The sequence below is a fragment of the Phacochoerus africanus genome, chromosome 7, assembly GCF_016906955.1.
Source record: "Phacochoerus africanus isolate WHEZ1 chromosome 7, ROS_Pafr_v1, whole genome shotgun sequence".
In the NCBI taxonomy this organism is placed as follows: Eukaryota; Metazoa; Chordata; class Mammalia; order Artiodactyla; family Suidae; genus Phacochoerus; species Phacochoerus africanus.
Genome location: NC_062550.1, coordinates 3,800,176 through 3,818,694, shown reverse-complemented (window position 1 = coordinate 3,818,694; position 18,519 = coordinate 3,800,176). Strand labels below are relative to the sequence as shown.

General features: G+C 56.5%; 1 protein-coding gene across 1 annotated transcript in view; it reads left to right on the top strand.

Moving 5' to 3' along the window:
• FBLN1 (fibulin 1) overlaps positions 1 to 15,290 on the top strand; it is an 87,589-nt gene extending 72,299 nt beyond the window's left edge. Inside the window, exon 17 of the mRNA XM_047785992.1 lies at positions 14,485 to 15,290. Coding sequence (XP_047641948.1) covers positions 14,485 to 14,624 — 140 coding nt within the window. The 3' untranslated portion in view covers positions 14,625 to 15,290. The remainder of the gene's footprint in view (positions 1 to 14,484) is intronic.
• Positions 15,291 to 18,519: the final 3,229 nt, after the last annotated feature.

Genomic DNA, 18,519 nt, shown 5'->3' with positions numbered 1-18,519 from the left:
AGCTCAGGGCTTGGGTTGACGGGCCAGGCCCACCCTGAAGCAGAATAGTGGAGGCCACGCCTCCCATGTTCTGTCATCCTTGAATTATCCTGAATATAATGAATATTCAACAAGAATGTCCTGGGTTCCTACCCCAAGCCAAGCCCTGTGCTGGGTGCCGGGGAACAAATTTACACCCAAGCCACAGACGCTGCCTCCAAGAAGCTGCCTCGTAGCTTTCCTGGCCTCCTGCTGAGTTCCTGTGGTGGAAAGTGCTTGTTTGTCAGTGGTCGGCTCTGTCCCTGTTAATGTCTCAGCAGGAGAGAGAGAAGGGCTGCCGTGTACCGTTGAAAGTGTTGTGCACTGCACAACCCCATGGGCATGCGCACAGCCTTTTCTGTGTACAGTGCACAACCTACTCCACTGGACATGGCAGCCCAGATGCAAGAGCTTGCTAGTGAAGATACCAACCTAGCTGTACCTCTGCCCTGGCCAGGCGAGGCCTCAGACAAAGTGGAGAGCTTGCTTGCCCAGCCATATGGCTTCAAGTCACCATCAATTGTCCCAGGTAGCAGGGCCCAGATCACTTCTTTGAAATCGTTACTGCTGAAGGGGTTAAACACGCGCTGCTGACCCCATCCAGCAGCCTGATTCGGAAAGCTTGGCCCGGGATCAGTACACATTACGAATGAGATTCAGAAATTCCACCTAAAAACAACAGCGAGGCCGTCCCTGCCAGTGGCGAGTGATGGGTCCTGTCCCGGCTTCCACGGCAAATCCCGGGGATTAGGCGCTTTCTCTTCTCTGGGAGGCACAGCCCCGTCACCCGGGGCCACACCCTGGCCAGCAGCCAAGTTGTTTCCCAGGTGACAACGCGGGACAGCCTCGGCCGACTTCACCTGGAGGCTGGCCGTGCGTCAGAGGGAGGCTGAGGGCAGGTGGGGTTCCCTCAGAGAGCGGAGACGGGGACAAGAGGGGGACAAACACTGGCACTTTTCGTGCTCCCTGCTGGGACCCCAGGAGCAGAGATGGGGTCTGGTTAGGCCCAGCGCCGTCCTGACTCACAGCTATGCCCCCTCCGAGACTCAGTAAGGAGGGGTTTCGTTGCCCAGTTTCCCGGACGCGGAAACTCTCAGAGGTCACCCCCAGGCAGCCCCCTGGCTTGGGCAGGACCCTGTGGGCTCAGAGGGGTCCACTGCTTGTGAGTCCCCCACTCAGGGACCACAGGGAGCCGCGCCGGACACCTCCCAGCTCCTGATCCCAGACCCCTGTGTGACGTGGGATGCTTCCTACACCTGCGGGCCCCGCCTCCTGAGGTCTTCACCCGGACGTGTGGTCCTATGAGCACCTCTGAGCCTGGCAGAGCCCCCCCTCTTTAGCAGTGTGCCCCAATCATGTGAAAGATGCCCTAGCCACTTGGTTCCTGAAGCCAGAAGCCAGGGACCCTCTGCTCCCCACCTCCCACCCCCAGAGCGGTTGCTGCTGGCTCTGCCAGGTTTCGAACCCCACCTTTCCTGTTCAGACCCGCTGCCCGTGTGCTGGAGAGACGTCCTCAGCCTGCTTAGCTCTTTCCCAGCGTCCAGCACCCTTAGCCCTTCCTGTCCCCTCCACTGACTCCAGCCACACCAGCCCACGTCCCAGACCCCAGCCCTGTCATGGCCCCTCTCTCCTCCCAGACTTTAGCTATGGCACTCACCTGCTTCTCCTCTTGGTGAGCTCCTATGCATCCCTCAAAGCCCAAGTCAGCCATCACCTCCTCTCCCTTGCCCTCCAGGCCCCCTACGGGCAGCATGTGGAGCGCCTTCCTTGGTGCCCCCAGGGCACCCAGGACGAACCTTTCAGGCCTGTATGGGGGCAGGCCCAGCTCTAGGGGATGACAGTGACCAAGAGTGACAGACATGAATCCACACCTCAGATGTGTTTTATTTCAGAAGATAGGAGCAGACAAGAAACAAGCATCTCTACACCATGAGTGCCAGGCAGAGGGCAGAGTGGGCGGCAGGGTCCGGGGAGGAGCAGTTTGTTTAAGACCCGAGGAGCTGAGGAAACGAACCATGCGGAGACTGACACCCAGAGCTTCAGGCCGAGGAAACAGCATGTGCAAAGGCCCCGAGGCAGAGGCAAGTCTGGTGTATTTGAAATTGCAGCCAGGAGGCCACTGGACTGGAGCAGAGGTGTGAGGCAGTGGCTGACGAGGCAGGGTCTGGAGGCCGCCGAAATGGCTCTGGCTTTTCTGCCGAGTGAGATGGGGTCCCCATGAGGGTCTGGAGACAAGGCGCCAGGCGACCCTTTTTGAAAACGCGCCCTCCGTGTGCTGGGGTGTGGCTGGGCGCAGGGAGGCGCTGCAGGCTAGCCCGGGGATGCAGGTGGGATCCTGATGACGGTGGCTGTGACTATGTGACCCCAGCTGGTGGGGTGAGCAGCAGACAGATTCCAGCACGATCGGGCGCTGGTACCAGGTGAGGCACAGAGGCAAGGGTAACGCCGTGGGTTTTGACCTGAAGATCAAAGAAATTAGGGTTGTCTTCAGGTGAGACAGGGAAGCTGTGACGCGGCAGCTTTGAGGAGGTCAGAAGATGACAGTAAGATGGAGGGGGCTTGGTGGACCCCTGTGGCCACGTGGGGTAGACTAATGAGTCTGGGAGGCATTAGTGTGTGGACGGTGGTTGGAAGCCCGAGGCCAGACAAGCTCACCGAGGAACTGTATGTGGACAGAGGAGAGAGGAGACCAGCCCGGAGAAGGCGGCTTTCCAGGGGGAGGGGCGGTGGGCCGTGTCAGCAATGGTGAGAGTCCTGTCGGAGGAGGACCCAGGATTCAGCCTGGGATCCGTGTCGCCCTGGCTGATGGTGACCTTGACAAGGCCGTCTCAGTGGGGTGGGGTCAAAGAGAGACACACCTGAGCGGGAACTCTGGAGGCGGTGCTGGGGAACCCCTTCCAGAAGACCTGCCCTGGGTGGGAGCAGAGAGGGGCTCGGGCCAGTGGGAAGGATGTGGTGGTCACGGCTTTGTGAGTTTCTGCCGGACTTTTCTTCCATGGATTGTGAATTCCCAGAGTGAAGAACCTACAAGGGGGCAGTTCCCGTCATGGCTCAGTGGGTTACAAACCCAATTAGTATCCACGAGGACACAGGTCGATCCCTGGCCTTGCTCGGTGGGATAAGGATCTGGCGTTGCCGTGAGCTGTGGCGTAGGTCGCAGATGCGGCTCAGATCTGGTGTTGCTGTGGCTGTGGTGTAGGCTGGCAGCTGTAGCTCCAATTCAACCCCTAGCCTGGGAGCCTCCATATGCTGTGGGTTTGGCCCTGAAAAGACAAAAAAAAAAAAATTATCCAAAGAGCCTACAAGGGCTTCACTTGTGCCACACCCCAGGCCGTCAGCATGTTCATCTTTCTTTCTTGCACACACACTTACGCGCACATACCACCCACCAGGAGGTGGCCCGGGCCCAGCGCCCAGCAGGCTGCAGGATCATGCTCTCCTGCTCCTTCCAGAGTCACCAAGGGGTTAAAGTGAGCCCAGAGCAGCCTCTCAGCATCTCCCAAGGTTCTCCTGGGGATCGTCTGTGTCCAGAATGATTTGTGACTCTTACCGCTGCTCTTAGGCACCTTTTGAAAAGCCTTTGGTATCACCGGCACATTCATAAATTATTCTTTTTTTTTTTTTAAGAAAATGAAGTGTGTTAGCCAAACAGCAGTAGAGGCATGTCGTGCAAAATTAGAAAAAAACAGGCTGACGATGATACAAATCTTCCGACGGCCTCACCTGACGACCGTCAAGTCACAGAGGACCCAGGCACCCCCCCATCAGCCATTGTCACGAAGGGCACGTCCTTTGGCCTTGGTGGCGGTGTTTCTGATGGACTCAGCCAAGCATGTTCCATCTGTGTCTGCGGCTGGGAAGCCCAGGTATCGGTCCCTGTTGTCACAGCCATCTTGACAGCAAACCTTCCTGGGCCCTTGCTGTGCGCCAGGCACCCTCCCCGCACGCTGTAAAAACGTGCCGTGTCGCTTGTTCCTCGGAGAGGAGGTGCTGGTCCCATTTTCAGGTGAGGAGACTGAGGCGTGTGCTCCCTGTGGGGTTTCTGCCACCGTGACCTTCCTGTGTGACCTTGGGTAGACCGAGTCCTCCTCCTCAGGGTCTTCCCAGGCCTGGCATTTCTCTGCAGCCCTGGCAGTGAACCAGTCCATAGAGTCGGTGCATAATGAATGTTCAGTCGCAGGCTGGTTGGTGCTTCTGCCTCTAAGGATCCCGAACCTCTGCGGGGCCCTGGCTGGGGGCCAAGGGAATTGAAGCTTGGGGGTTTCATGCTGTGGCCCCACCAGCAGGAAGCCTCCTCTGTCCTGAATTGGCTCATTCGTAGCATCTCCTGGGGAGGAAAGGAGAAAAAGTGACAGTTCTCACCACACCTCAGCATGTCCCCTCCTTCTGAGATCCCACGGTGACCCCTTCGCTCCTGGAAGGGGTCTCAGTGCCTCGGGCCATCTGGCCGCTGGCACCCCCTCCGCCCCCGCTGGCCTCCTTGCTTGCCCGCCCCCCTTAATTCTCGCCCACTTGGGAAACAGCAGAAACCCTCCACGTGAGCCCCTCCCCGCTGTCTGTTCCTGGCCACCTCTCCTTCAAAGTCCAGCGCCAGGAGTTCCTGCTGTGGCTCGGTGGGTTAAGAACCCAACTAGTATCCATGAGGACATGTGTTCCATCCCCGGCCTCTCTCAGTGGGTTAAGGACCCGGTGTTGTAGTGAGCCGTGGTGTAGGCTGCAGACGCAACTCAGATCCTGCATTGCCATGTCTGCAGTGTAGGCCGGCAGCTGCAGCTCCAATTCAACCCCTAGCCTGGGAACCTCTATATGCTGTGGGCGCGGCCCTAAAAACCAAGAAACAAACAAACAAAACACCCCAAACCAAGCAAACAAGGAAAACCCCAAACAGTCCAAAGTCAGCTCCAGGTCAATTCCTTGGTGAAGCATCCCCAGGCCCTGCGCCGGGTCTGGGGCGGATGGGGGGGGGGGGGGGGCGCTTCCCTTGGCCGTACCAAAGCACCTCTGCTGTCATCTGTGTCTGTCTGCCTTCCCTGGGGGCCAAGGGCTCGGGAGGACCCAGCGCCACTCACTGTCTGTACCCCCAGCGCACACACAGCTCCGCGGAGGGCTCGGGGCGCCCAGGCTGCCCTGCGGAGATCAGCGGCGATCCAGCCTCTTAATCCCTCAGCCTGATGGCCTCTGGGAGGCGGGAGCGCGGCTCGGAGCCTGGAGAGCCGTGTTTCGGGTCTTCCGTCCTCAATCAGGCCAGGCTGCCCACACCCGTGCCCATCCTGCCCTCCCGTGGTCTCAGCTCATCTTGGGGGGCCTTCGAGGGGTTCGGCGGGGCTGGAGCAGGGGCAGTGCTGAGAAATCAGCCTGGATGGGGGGCAGGGCCTCATCAAGGTGTGCCTCACCTGCCGGGCGAGAAGAGTTCCAGGCGGCACCGCAAGGTGACCCCCAGGGGACTTGCTTCTAGGGGGCTGGCTCCGGCCAGGGTGGGAGGGGGGCCTGGGGTGAGGACGAAGGTGTTGGGAGCGTTCAGGTGGAAAGACAGGCCGGAACTGAGGCAGGTGGGGTTGCGGGTGGAGCAGTGGAGTGAGTCAGCCTTGGCAGGGGTGGAGCAGGAGGCTGGTTGCCTGTGGCCTTGGACTGCAAGCACCCGACTAGGGGCCTGGGAGAAGGGCAGTAGGTTTGGGGGACGAGGATGGGGGGTCCAGTTGCCCATCTGGGGGCATCTGGGGAGATGTGAGTGGCTGAGGAGGTGGGGGCAGGGGGTGGGACCCCAGCAGGTGGGTGAGTGCACCCGTCCAGGCAGGAGGACACACAGGAAGAGGAAAGGATTTCTCACCCTTCCTGTCACATTGTCGGCCACCTTGGCAAAAGCAGGTGCATCAGAGGGCAGCCCTCTCCCAGAAAACCGCCCAGGCCTCTCTTCCCCTGGCCAGCCTGGCGGAAGGGGCAGTGGCCAGCATCTGGGTCCGGGGGCTGCTGTGCTGCCTGCTGGTCCCTGACCTGGAGAACTCAGCTCCCCGCCACAGCCTCCTTTGCCCCTCCAGGGACCTGGGGGACGAGGCCCCGTGGCGGGGGGCTGAGACGAGGGGGAAGGAGACAGCAGTGGGCCTGGGACTGACGAGGCGCTGTGGGCATGTCATTATCGCGTGAGGGAGGCATGGGAAAGGCCTGTGCAGAGCTGACGTTTCTTTCCACGTTCCTCCCCAAGGGAGAGGTGGCACTGGGGTGGCGCTTAGGTACTGGCAGCTGTCCCCTCCGCACTGTCTGGTGTGGCTCAGGGGGCACCCGCGGGGGAGCGCATGTGTCGTAATGAAGAAATCAGGCTGCGTTCTGCCAGGTTCTGCACTTGGTATTTGAAGTGGTCCAGACACCTGTCCCCTTTCCCTCGAGCTCCTGCCTGGTGTTTTTTCAGGGCAAGAGGAGAAGACGGGCTTTCAGGAATCCCTTTCCTTCACCGCCAGTTACTGATGTGATGAGCCTGCGCTTCCCGTTGTGGTCCCCTGGATGACTCAGCCACGGGGCAGAACGTTCTGGGAGTTTCCCCCAGACACGTCACACTGGGATGGAGAGAGCCGGGCTCAGGGTCAGTCCCCTCCGGGTGGAAGCCACGCCCAGCCCGGGAGCTGCAGGGCCTGGGACCTGCTGCCTCCGGAGCCTCGTTCTGCTCCACAGTGAAAGGCAGGCACTCACCTTCCCTCCAGAGGAGGGCGGGCAGACGGAGGGCGCAGTGGGCACGTGGGGCCCATGGAGTTCCATGCTCTACCCGGCTGTGGACTCTTCCCAGCCCATCAGTAACACCAGGACTTTGCTTGAGAAGCACGGGCAGCCTTTCTCTGTATTCTTGGTGGTTCCTCTTTGCCTTTGGTCTATGCCTTTTTTTTTTTTTTTTTGGCCACACCCACGACATATGGAAGTTCCTGGCGCAGAGATTGAATCTGAGCCACAGCTGCAGCAAAGCTGGATCCTCTAACCCACTGCGCCAGGCCAGGGAGCCTACTGGGGTCTCCACAGCGACCTGAGCCACTGCAGTCAGATTCTTAACCCACTGTGCCTCGGCGGTAACTCCTGGTCTGTGCTTATAATCTAGCCTGCGGAGCTCACTACTCCAGCAAGGAGAATTGACTGGCATCCGGGTGATGCTTTGCTGCTTCCCACCACATTAGTGTCTGGCGAGACCTCGTGGGCCTCCTCTGAGCTCCCAGGTTCTCTGTTCCAGCACCTTATCCCCACAGGCCCACACCTGACCCCGCCTCTCGCGCCTGGCTCTGTGTGGGGGCCACCAGGGCCAGACAGTGCGGCCTGGCTCTCATGGGTCCCCTTTCTCCTCCCACGTGGTCAGCACCTGAACGCCCCATGACCTTTGGCTGTTGTCCATCCCTTCCCAGCGCCTGCATTTCTGGGTGATAATTTTCAGCTTTATACCTTTGCGCTTCATGCTTTGAGCTTTAGTTCAGTCGTTCACTCAGCAACTGTTGCTCGAGCGCCTTCTGTGTGTCAGGTACACGGTAGGACCGAGGACCTGCTATGGCCCAAGAACCAGAGACACAAGAGGGACCAGGAAAGACAGTGCCGTCGGCCTCTGGCCGCACGTGGCCGTGGGAAGACTGCGATGACCAGGAAGACAAATGACCTGTAGCTTTCTCACCCACCCCTGGCTTTTCTAACTCGCGTAATCTCTGCCTTTGGAAGAGCACGGTTAATTTCCCCCGGGCATGAGGCGGCGTGCCGTCTCTGGATTGTCTTTTTGTCACGCTGCTCCTTGACAATGCTGCTCACGCCGTGACACCTGGTCATTTAGAATCACGGGATCACAACGTCCGTCGGAGCCTGAACATCAGAAGGACGGTGACGTGCACAAGGTCGCATGGCTGGTCGGTGAGGAGCCAGCAGAGGCGCCCACGCCGTGACTCCAGGTCTCTTTAACAGCAGGGCCGCACGGCAGACACAGAAGACGCATGGCGCTCGCGCCCACGGCTGATCTTCCTCCTCGGGTGGACAGTCACTGGCCACCTCCAACATCAAAAGCTGGGGACTGGCGTCAGGGGCCCAGAATCCAAGCCCCAGACCCCACGAGGGGATGGAGGGCTCTCGCGGGGCCTCCCTTGCTCTGTGTTCAGGCCCCTGCCTCCCCGGCACATGGGCTGCAATTTACAAAGCAGAGTCAAGACATGAAGGTGAAGTGCCCGAGGGGACCTACATTTTTCAAAGGAAAAAAAAAAAAGGCTTAATTATATCTTTAAGAGGCACAGACACGCCGCGGAATACCAGCAGTGTCTGAGACCCGGAGCAGAAATGCCAGGATGAGGGCTTGGAAGATTAACACAGTTGAATTCAGCATCATGGCCCTTTTTTTTTTTTTTCTCCCTCCTGGGGCTCTTGAAAGCTGGGGAGGTAAACACCGCAGCAGGGAAGATGGACGAGGCAGGCGCGAGGGAAACGCCCCTCTCCCTTTGTGCTGCGTTTTGCTGTGGGAAGGTCCTTCTGCATAAAGCTGCTGCCGCTCGGGACCTTCAAGGGGCCCCTTCCCTTTAGGACAAAGCCTTGTCTTCCTTCCTAGATTGTGGGCTTCTGAGGACGCATGTCCCTTCCTGCCTCTCTCCCTCTTCTCCTCTCTCTCTCCTTTCTTCCTCTGCCTGCATCGCACTCAATAATTGTCATGGTGCTGCTGAGGTGTCTTGCCCTCGGCTCGCCACTGGGAACAGTGGGACAGAGGTGAACACAATGCAGATTCTGCCCCTGAAGGGGGAGCCGGCTGAAGGTTCCCTGCCGTGGGGAGATGCAGTGGTGCAACCAAGGGTACCACGTACCAAGTGACACAGAGTAGGGCCACGGAGCCTTCATGAAAGAGGCAGTCTGGGGAGTTCCCTGGTGGCCTAGGGGTTAAGGACCCAGCATTGTTACTGCTGTGGCACGAGTTTGATCCCTGGCCTGGGAACTTGTGCATGCAGCAGGCATAGCTTTAAAAAGGAGAAAGAGGCGGTCTAGCTGGTCCCCAGTGCGTGGCACATAGCAGATGCCAAGTTCACGTCTGTAGAATCAAGGGATGATGGAACTGGGCCCCTGGAGGAGGTCCAGTTTCTAATATTTGTGGTGCCACATATGGACAGCGAGGGTTTCTCTTCTTCCCTCTCATGTTTCCCTGCATGGAAGCTTGCTGGTGGTTCTGAAAGAACACTGGTCCAGAATCGGTGGTGGGGAGGAAGCCAGGAGACTGCGGACTGGGATCCCCAGGTCTGGGAGCCTGACAAGGTGTGGGGTCCCTGGAGAAGTCCTTTCCCACCTCCTTGGCCTCATCGGCCTGCCTTTCCCCAAGATTTACACTGTTTCCAGAACTGGCCTGAACCTTTGTACTTTGCACGTGTCCTAGCTGCCTCCTTAGGTCCTACTTAGTTTTTGAAATATAATTTAAAGTCAGCTTCTCTGTGGAATCCCCCTTAAACCTCCTCCATGTAGAATGGTCTCCTTAGGATGGATGGATGGATGGTGGATGGTTGGGTGGAAGGATGGATGATGGATGGATGATGGATGGGTGGATGGATGATGGATGGGTGGATGGGTGGATGGGTCTGTGGTTGGGTGGGTCGTTGGATGGATAGGCAGGAAATTTGTGAAGAAAGAAGTCAGCTCAGGAGAAAGTCTAGGTTCAGTGAAGGTGAGGACTCAAGCCTGAACTAACCGGGGAAGAAGAGAGCAGGTTCACCCAAATCAGAGCTCCCAGCGAGGATGGAGGAGTTGTGGTCAAGGCACTGAATGGGTGTGGCCTGGAAGGGAGCCCCGGGCTGACGAGGGGTGTGGGTGGAGTTGGAGATGCAGTGTGGACCTCAGGTCAGAGGAGAGGGACAGGGGCGCTGATTCTGGGGGGCCGGGAAGGGAGGCACATTCCCTGAGCACCTGCTGGGCACACACCTGGGATGTCTTGGTTAACCCTGGCCGCACGCCTGTTGCTTCCACCTTAGTCATTTTTCTTGTTAGATGCAAAGGTCCTGAGAAAATCCAGGCCCAGAGGGGGACCTGCCCGTCTCTGAAATTCAGCCTCCTGCTTTCCCTGCCCCTTCTCAACGCCCTTTTTCCCTAAAGCAGCCCTTCCCGCCTTCAGCGTTTTCTTTGTCTGCGAGCTGTGTGCAGTCGGAAGAGCCGGCCGACTGCTTGGAGTTCTGGGTTTTAGCCATCTTAAAAACCAGACTCTGGAGTTCTCGTCGTGGCGCAGTGGTTAACGAATCCGACTAGGAACCATGAGGTTCCAGGTTCAATCCCTGCCCTTGCTCAGTGGGTTAACGATCTGGCGTTGCCATGAGCTGTGGTGTAGGTCGCAGATGCGGCTCGGATCCTGCGTTGCTGTGGCTCTGGCGTAGGCCGGTGGCTACAGCTCCGATTCGACCCCTAGCCTGGGAACCTCCATATGCCGCAGGAGTGGCCCAAGAAATGGCAAAAAGACAAAAAAAAAAAAAAACAGACTCTGGGAAGGGCCCCCAACATGGTATATTTAAGGAGGTTTTCTACACACTCCGAGCTTTCCTGTCTCATAAGATTTTAAGTCAGTCCAGTAAAAATACTCAACCCTTGCTCCGTTTTCAGTCACGCACGGCGTCAGCCACGCTTTCACTGAAAGTCAGATCTCATTGGAACGTGGGAAGGTTATCCATCTCCAGCGGTCGTTTCTGCTGGAGGAGAAGCAGGATGGCCTTGGGCTGGTTTTGTTTCTGATTCTGAAGGCTGATATGTCTGTTTCGGACCCTGCCCGCAGCATGTGGAAGTTTCCGGGCCAGGGATCAAACCCCAGCCACAGCCATGGTCACGCTGAGTCCTTCCCTGCCAGGCCACCAGGGACCTCCTGGAGGTTGTTATTTTGAATTTTTGTTTCACAGACAAGGGGGTGGAGACTTGGAAAGGTTAAGTAGCTCCCTGGGGGGCACATGACTGACTCTGGTCAGGTGGACTCAGACCGGGTGTCCTGCAGAGCTTCGAACCCCAGCATCCAGCTGGAATGTGGCCGCGTCCTGGAGCCACATTCACTGCATCAGCACGCTGCCTTTCCATCCTCAGGCTGAGCCCCCCAAGCATAACTCATCATTTTCTCGATGTTATTTCCTTAGCCCGGTGCCTGGCACACAGAGGTGGGCCCAGAAACTTCTGTGGGGCTGAACTGTTGATGGTATCAAGCTTCCCACATGCAGCCAGGCATCTATATTTAAATGTGCCTGTGCGTGATATAATTATTTTATAATATTTTGTAAATTCACACTTTATAAATTGGTAATACACACCTGTACATGTTAATATAACTTACAGACATTCACATGTGTAATACTTACATATATAAGCATTTAAATGCTACTATGTAAACCTATATTTACACATATCAGCATTACATATTTACATATATAATACATATGTATGCATACATCTATAACATTTGCACATTCTACAAACCGCTCTATAAAATATATACATATATGCAAAAGTGTATACAAATATAGAAGAAATAACCGGTTTGATTTATGATCATATTTATACATAACTTAGATTTTTATCTATTTTAAATAAGTCTGTTTACATTTTTATATCACATGGCTATGATGTATATTTTGTATTTATAGTAATACTGTATAGTCAGATATCATATTAATTATATGATATTTGATGTAATAATAATATATAGAAATACATAATCTGATCGTAGCTTGCAGAAATGTGCCCCCCCCCCGCTGCTCCTCTGTCCTAAAATAGATCGTGGGCTCCTCCAACCTCTCACCTCTTTTCTTCAGGTCCCCTGAGCCCCTCGGAGCACTGCCCCTGGGATGTGACCCAGGCCACTGAGGCCGGTGGGCTCCAGTGTTGGTCTCAGGCCTGGGGACAGGAGGGGGTGACACTGGTGGGAGCCCTGCCCCTTGGATGGTGCTCCTATGGGGGCCACGCCAACCCCGGCCCAGCCTGCCCCTGGGGAGGAGCAAGCAGGAGCGGCCGGTCACCAGGGGCCGTGGACAAACTGAGGGTGGTGACAACTGCAGGAGCTGAAGATGTCTGTGGGCGTTCCGGCAGGACAAAGCTGCCATGTCATCGCCTGGCGGGGGCAGAGAAAGGGTGCTGACAGCCCACAGAAGCCTGTGCTTATCTCCCCATCACAGCTAAAGCCCTTGTTTGCTTAGAATAGCCTGGAATTCCACCCGGGGCTGGGCACTTTGGTTTTGAAACAGAAGCCCAGGGAGTGAGAGAGGGGTGGCGCACCCAAGTTCCCCCTCTGAGCGTGAACTTGGTGGCCCTGACCAGGGACCTGCCACTGATGCAAGGGGCCTTCAGGACCCTTCAGTCTCCCCTGGCACTGCACGTGGATCGGGCACCAAAGGCCTGACCCCGCCGCCTGGTGCACGTCCTTGGGTCTGCGGCGGGGCTGCTGAGAAAGCCGCCTGCAGTCAGCAACTGGACGCAGTAAACCGTCAGTGGTGCTTTCTCAGCACGTGGTTGAGGAGCAGCAGGCTCCAGGGCGTTCTTTGCAGGAATCCTGGCAGTGGCGTGTGGGGACCAGGCACTGCCCAACCCCGCCTTCTGGGACGTCATGTTGGTGTCTTGAAATTGGCCAAGGACATTGACGTACAGGACGAGCAGAGAGCTGACCGTCCCAGCACGCCTGTGCCCCCTGACTTGGGGGAGGTCCTAATATCACAGTGGGTGCGATGGAGGTGGGACCTTTCCTGTCAACAGCTGCGGGTGGCATCTGCTCTGTGCCAGGCACCAGGGATCTGCGGAATAGGGCACCTCCTCCAGGAAGCCTTCCTGACTCCCTCAGCCTTCCTCACCGTCATCCTCGCCCCTGCTGGACAACATGCCAACTTCTCTCAGAGGACATGCCCACCTAGACCGGCCACCGGCTTTGAAAGCAGGATCCTGTGTGTCTTCTCTGTATCACGGGAACAGCGCCTGGGGCCCGGGGAGGAGTGCGAATGCCCCAGGGGCGGAGAGCTGAGCCCGCTGTCTGGTGGGGAGGTCACCCGCACATCTGGAGCTCTCACCTGGGCAGACGCTGTGCTGGGGTCTCTGGACGGAGCAGAGCAAAAAAGCACAGGCTCACGTGGCATCAGCGGCTCGCTGAGGAACCCAAGGCCCAGGAAGGGCGGCGTCTGTTCAAGTCCAGGACAGTAACACTCGCCCTGGCCTCCTCTGTCTTGTCTCCGAGTGCAGAAGCGTTCTCTCTGTGAGCCTCTGAGTGGCCTGCATAGGCAGGAGGTGCCACGAGGGCCCGGCCTGGAGACATGGAGCTACCAGGCACAGGTTTGGGGAGAGTCACGGAATCCCCTCTTAGCACCCAACCCTCTCCCCTGCTCCTCGGCAGAACGCCTGGGGCTGCTCCTCTTCCACCCTGACCAAGCCGAGCTCGTCTGCCCTGTGCTGTCTGAGTCGGCAGGGGAGGCCACGGATCATGGCCTTTGCCTGTCCCTACCCTGCACCAGGCAGAACTCCCCCAGCAGCTTCACACAGTGGGTTCCTGCTTCCCCAGAATGGACACCTGTCTCCCCTCTGCCACCTGCCCTCCTTCTGATTGTCCTGACCCATCTCTGCTGTTCTGGCTGGACCCAAGCGCCTCTGGCTTACCTGTTACCATGAACACTGAACACTATCAGCCTTCAGTGGAAAAAGGTGTGGTGAGCGAGAGATCCAGGAGCGTGTCCCACAGGGAATGGGGACATTTCTAGTCTGATAAAAGGTTTCCAGGACCCCAGCGCCCATCCTCACTATGAGGCACTGCAGGAGGAGGATCACACCTGCTTCTGTTCTTCCCGAGGGCAGGACTGGGCACAGTGGATAGGAGGGAGGGACAGGGGTCCACTGGGCACCTGCTCCGTGCCAGGCCCTTTATTGAGACTCTTAAATCCTTGGTCAGGGAGTTCCTATTATGGCTCAGCAGGTTAAGAACCTGACATAGTATCTGTGAGGATGTGGGCTGGTCCCTGACCTCGCTCAGTGGGGTGAGGATCCAGCATTGCCCCAAACTGTGGTGTATGTTGCAGATGAGGCTTGGATCCAGTGTTGCTGTGATTGTGGCTCCCATTCGACCCCTAGCCTGGGACCTTCCATATGCCGCAGGTGCGGCCTTAAAAAAAAAAAAAAGAATTCAAATCCTTGGTCAAGTAGATGATGGCAGAAGAGGAAACCTGGGCTCCGAGAGAACGGGAGCTGGCACTGACCCTAAGCCACCCGACGCCAAAGCCCACCCCACGCAGATTCCTTCACAGTCCAAGTGGCACACAGTGGGAATGTCATAGGGAGCCAACTGTCCCTCGGCCCTGGAGGTGGTAGCAGAGCCCAAGGGTGACCATGGATGGAGATGCTATGTAGGAGACCCAAGCTTCTGGCTCGGGTGGGACTCGATGAGGTCTGAGGCCTCCTCTAGCTCTGAAATCCCTGGAGGGGACGTCACTAGCCTCTCCCCATTGCCGGGGTCCCTGCTAACTTCCAGAACACCTTCTGCTCTCTCCCCAGGTGTTGTGCGCCAGGTGCGGCCCATCGTGGGCCCGTTTCACGCGGTCCTGAAGCTGGAGATGAACTACGTGGTCGGGGGTGTGGTGTCCCATCGGAATGTCGTCAACGTCCACATCTTCGTCTCTGAGTACTGGTTCTGAGGCCCGGTCCACGGAGCAGCCACGTCAGTGCCTCCAGGCCAAGTCATTGCCAAAACGACAACACCCTATCCCTGTTTGTACCAACCACCCAGACATATCTTGATTGTATGTACTTGTTTGTAGCATTAGGCTGACATGTATTAAGCTGGGCCAGATGAATACATCCATCTGATGTATTTTGATGTTTCAAAAATGAGTCCAATTACTTCACTGTTCAGTTGAAAATCTTGCTTATTTTTTTTAAGGCAGAGGTTAAATTTTGCTCCCTTTTTTTCCTGCCTTTTTTCCTGCCTGTGAGCTGGGCATTATTGCTAAAGATCAAGGGGGGAAAAAAAAAAGGCATTTTTTTTCAGGGGGCAGGTAATCCAAATGCCAAGAGGAGACCAGTTCTTGCCCTGATTGTATGAAATTTGACATCTGGCACTTTTTTTTTTTTTTGCCAATCAGTTTGTTATGTCCAGTTCTAAGGACACGGCTGCCAAAGGTATGATCCACTCTGCCCAGAAGCAGCATGTCGCAGTGCCTTGGGGAATGCTTTAAAGGTCAGTCACAGTTCTGTGGAAACAGAGACCCCCTCGGTAAAGCAGAGGCTGTTAGGTCAAGGCACCTTGCATCCGTCTTTTATCATAAGTGGGAAAATAAACAGCTGTGTGATCCTCCTGATAACCCGTGCACGGCAGTCTCTCAGAGGGGGCTCCCTGCTTGCAAAGGGCCCGCAAATATTCCCCAAGGGCTTCTCCTAGACCCTCCTGACCCCCAAGGTTCTGGGGTGGGGCCAAGGGTATGCATTAGAAAATCTTCTAGGGAGTTCCCGTTGTGGCTCAGGGAGTTAAGAACCCGACTAGCATCCATGAGGATGCAGGTTCGATCCCTGGCCTCACTCCGTGGGTTAAGGAGCTGGTGTTGCCATGGCTGTGGTGTAGACCTCAGCCGAAGCTCCCATTCAAGCTCTAGCCCATAAGAACTTCCCTTTGCGAAAATGCGGCTCTAAAAAGAAAACCTTTCAGCCCACGACACTTCTGACACCATGCCTCCCCCCGAAAATCGTGGCTGGAGCACCTTCCCTGCGCCACGTGGAGGGAGGGAAATGATTCTCTTCAGCGGGAACAGAGACGTCAGAGGGGGAGTCCCCACCCACTCCGCAGGTGATGCTTCATTCCTTCCTCCAGGCAACACAGCCAGGTGGGGGTGATCCGGCCGCATTGAGAGAGGAGCAAACTGGGCTCAGAGAGAGGAACTCAGCTGCCCAAAAGTCACACAACTTTTTAGGGGCAAAGATGGGATTCACCTTCAATTGATCAGACTCCAAACTCCATTCCTAAAACCCTGAGTCAGAAGAGACGTGGCGGAGGATATACGGGGTTTCCTCACCACCTCAAACGGGAATGGCGGGGCAACGGCACTCTACACCAGCCCCCAACTGCGTCCAGGCCTGATTAGACCCTGCTGAGTTCACAGGAATTCAACATCCACGCCCTTGGTGTCTGTCCACACACACCTCTCCTCTGAATCCTGCCCTGGGTTTATCCCATCTTCTTAGGCCTCCCATTCACGCCCCAGCTCATCTCAGCAGCCTGGACCCTGGCACTGGCAGAGCTCTCAGCCCCACACATGGGACTTCAGCCTCATTGGGATTTAGTGGAGCAGGTGTTCTGGTGATTCAAGCCAGCCCTGTTCCAACTCTGTAGAACCTTTGGGAACTCCCAGTATTTCTGAGGTCACTTACCATCAAAACCAGGCCTGGGATAGCCTGTCACAAGGCCTGCTGGGGTCTGGGCACCTTGAACGGGGGGGTGGGGGTGGGGAATCAAAGTGGGGCTGGACGGCCCTGGGAGTCAAGTCCAGGGCTGAAGAGAGTGAGGAGGGGGTGCACCTGGGCACCTCTCGGTGCTGGCGAATGGGGGTCTGGGCAGGGGAGGGTGCCTGGGGCCTGATCACAGGAAGGGCAGGAAATGTGGAGGCCACATGGGGTTCCAGTTTCCCACCTGCAGCTTAGGGGGCAGGGCTGGGTCCCGGCCCTTGGCGAGGAAGGTTTCTGGGGGCCTCTTCCTTCCTGAGGGCTGGGTGGAGTGGGGTGCAGAGACATAAGGACTGGTTCCTTCTGCGAGACGGCCTTTCCTCCACGCAACATAGGTTAGAGGGAGAGAGGCCATTGGTAAGTAGAGACAAGCCTCCCGCCATTGATTGGCTCTCAGATGAGCACATGACTCAGGCTATCCAATCAGGCTTTCCTGAGGAAAAGTGGAGCAGGTGGGGCATGGGAAAAAGCAGAGGCGAGGCGGTGAGGCCTGGGAGCTGGGGGAAGAAAAGCAGACGGGAAGAGAGGGAGGGGTGTCCTGGTCCTCCCTGATTCATCGGAAAGTCGGGGGGCCAGGTCTGAACTTACCTTGGCAGGAGCTTGTCACTGCCACCCACCTGCCAGCTCTCGGTTTCTGCATCTCAGCTGCCTTGCTCCCAGGGGGCGGCGAGCAGCGCTGGAGGTGAGGAGCGCAAAGGGCTTTGCAAACCGTAGCGCGCTGCATAACCTGTGCACCTGCGTGAGATGTTTTCATTCATTGTTCACGGTCATGAGGGGGGATGATGATAACAGCAACCACTCTTAAGCCGCCGAAGACACTCTGGAAGCCAGGCAACTTTTTAATTCTGCGTTTCCTTTTCTCAGGCGTCCGTGAGAGACTCCATATAGACAGTCGCATACATTTACACCCGAGCCTAACTTTTCATATTTCAAACCATGCTCCAAGTTGGGCATCTGATGGACAGATAAATTTCCCATTATTCTCGTAGAGTAATTACTGTCATGGCCCAGTGTCGGCTGCATTAGGGGACCAGCTCATGGGAGCTAGCGGTGCCTCTGGGTTCCCCTCCCCCACAACAGCTACCCCTTAAGTGCAGCCTCAGAACAAAACAATTGAGGGGAATGGCTAAAGGGAACGCAGGTTATAAGCAGGATGAGAGGGCAAACACAGGAGACACCAGCTTGAATCATTTTTGCTGATCTGGTAGTGGAAGAAGCTTGGAAGGAAGGTTCCAGAAGGTCTTGTGCTATACAATTCTACCAGAAAGCTGTGCCTGCTCTGAATAAGGGAACCTACTCTAATGTTCAGAGCAGCGCCATGGCATGTGGTAGGATCACCTGGTGTCCTGAAGGGACCAGTGTTAAGGGTGGCAGTGCCCACCCACCAAGGAAACCCCAAGGAGGTAAGTCAGCTTTTTTTCAGTCCCGGCAAGGTTCTCAAGTCTGTTCTGGGGGAAAAAACATGCCGCATTCTTTTCTTTCCAAATATTTTATTATGAAAAGTTTCTGGGCGTTCCCACTGTGGCGCAGTGGAAATGAATCTGACTAGGATCCATGAGGAAGCAGGTTGGATCCCTGGCCTCTCTCAGTGGGTTAAGGATCCAGCGTTGCCCTGAGAGCTGTGGTATAGGTCTCAGACACGGCTCAGATCTGGCATTGCTGTGGCTGTGGTGTAGGCCGGCAGCTGCAGCTGCAGCTCTGATTCAGCCCCTAGCCTGGGAACCTCCACATGCTGCTGGTGTGGCCCTAAAAAAGAAAAAGAAAAAGAAAGAAAGAAAGGAAAGCGAGACAGGATGCACACACCCACAGGGGAGGCTCTGTGAAAACGGAGGCGGAGAGTGGAGTGAGATGCCTGCAGGCCAGAAATTGTCCCCACCCACCAGGCTGGGAGGGAGGCCTGGGAAGAAGCCTCCAGAAGGAGCCAGCCCTGCCCACACCTGATTTCTGACCACTGCCTCCAGCCTGAGAGACGAGAGGTATCTGTTGTTTTAAGCCATGAAGTGTGTGGTAATTTACAGCAGCCCTAGGAAGCCGTGGGGGGGGGGGGGGGTGTACATATGTGCGTATGTGTATATTTTAAAAACTCCTACCCAGTCA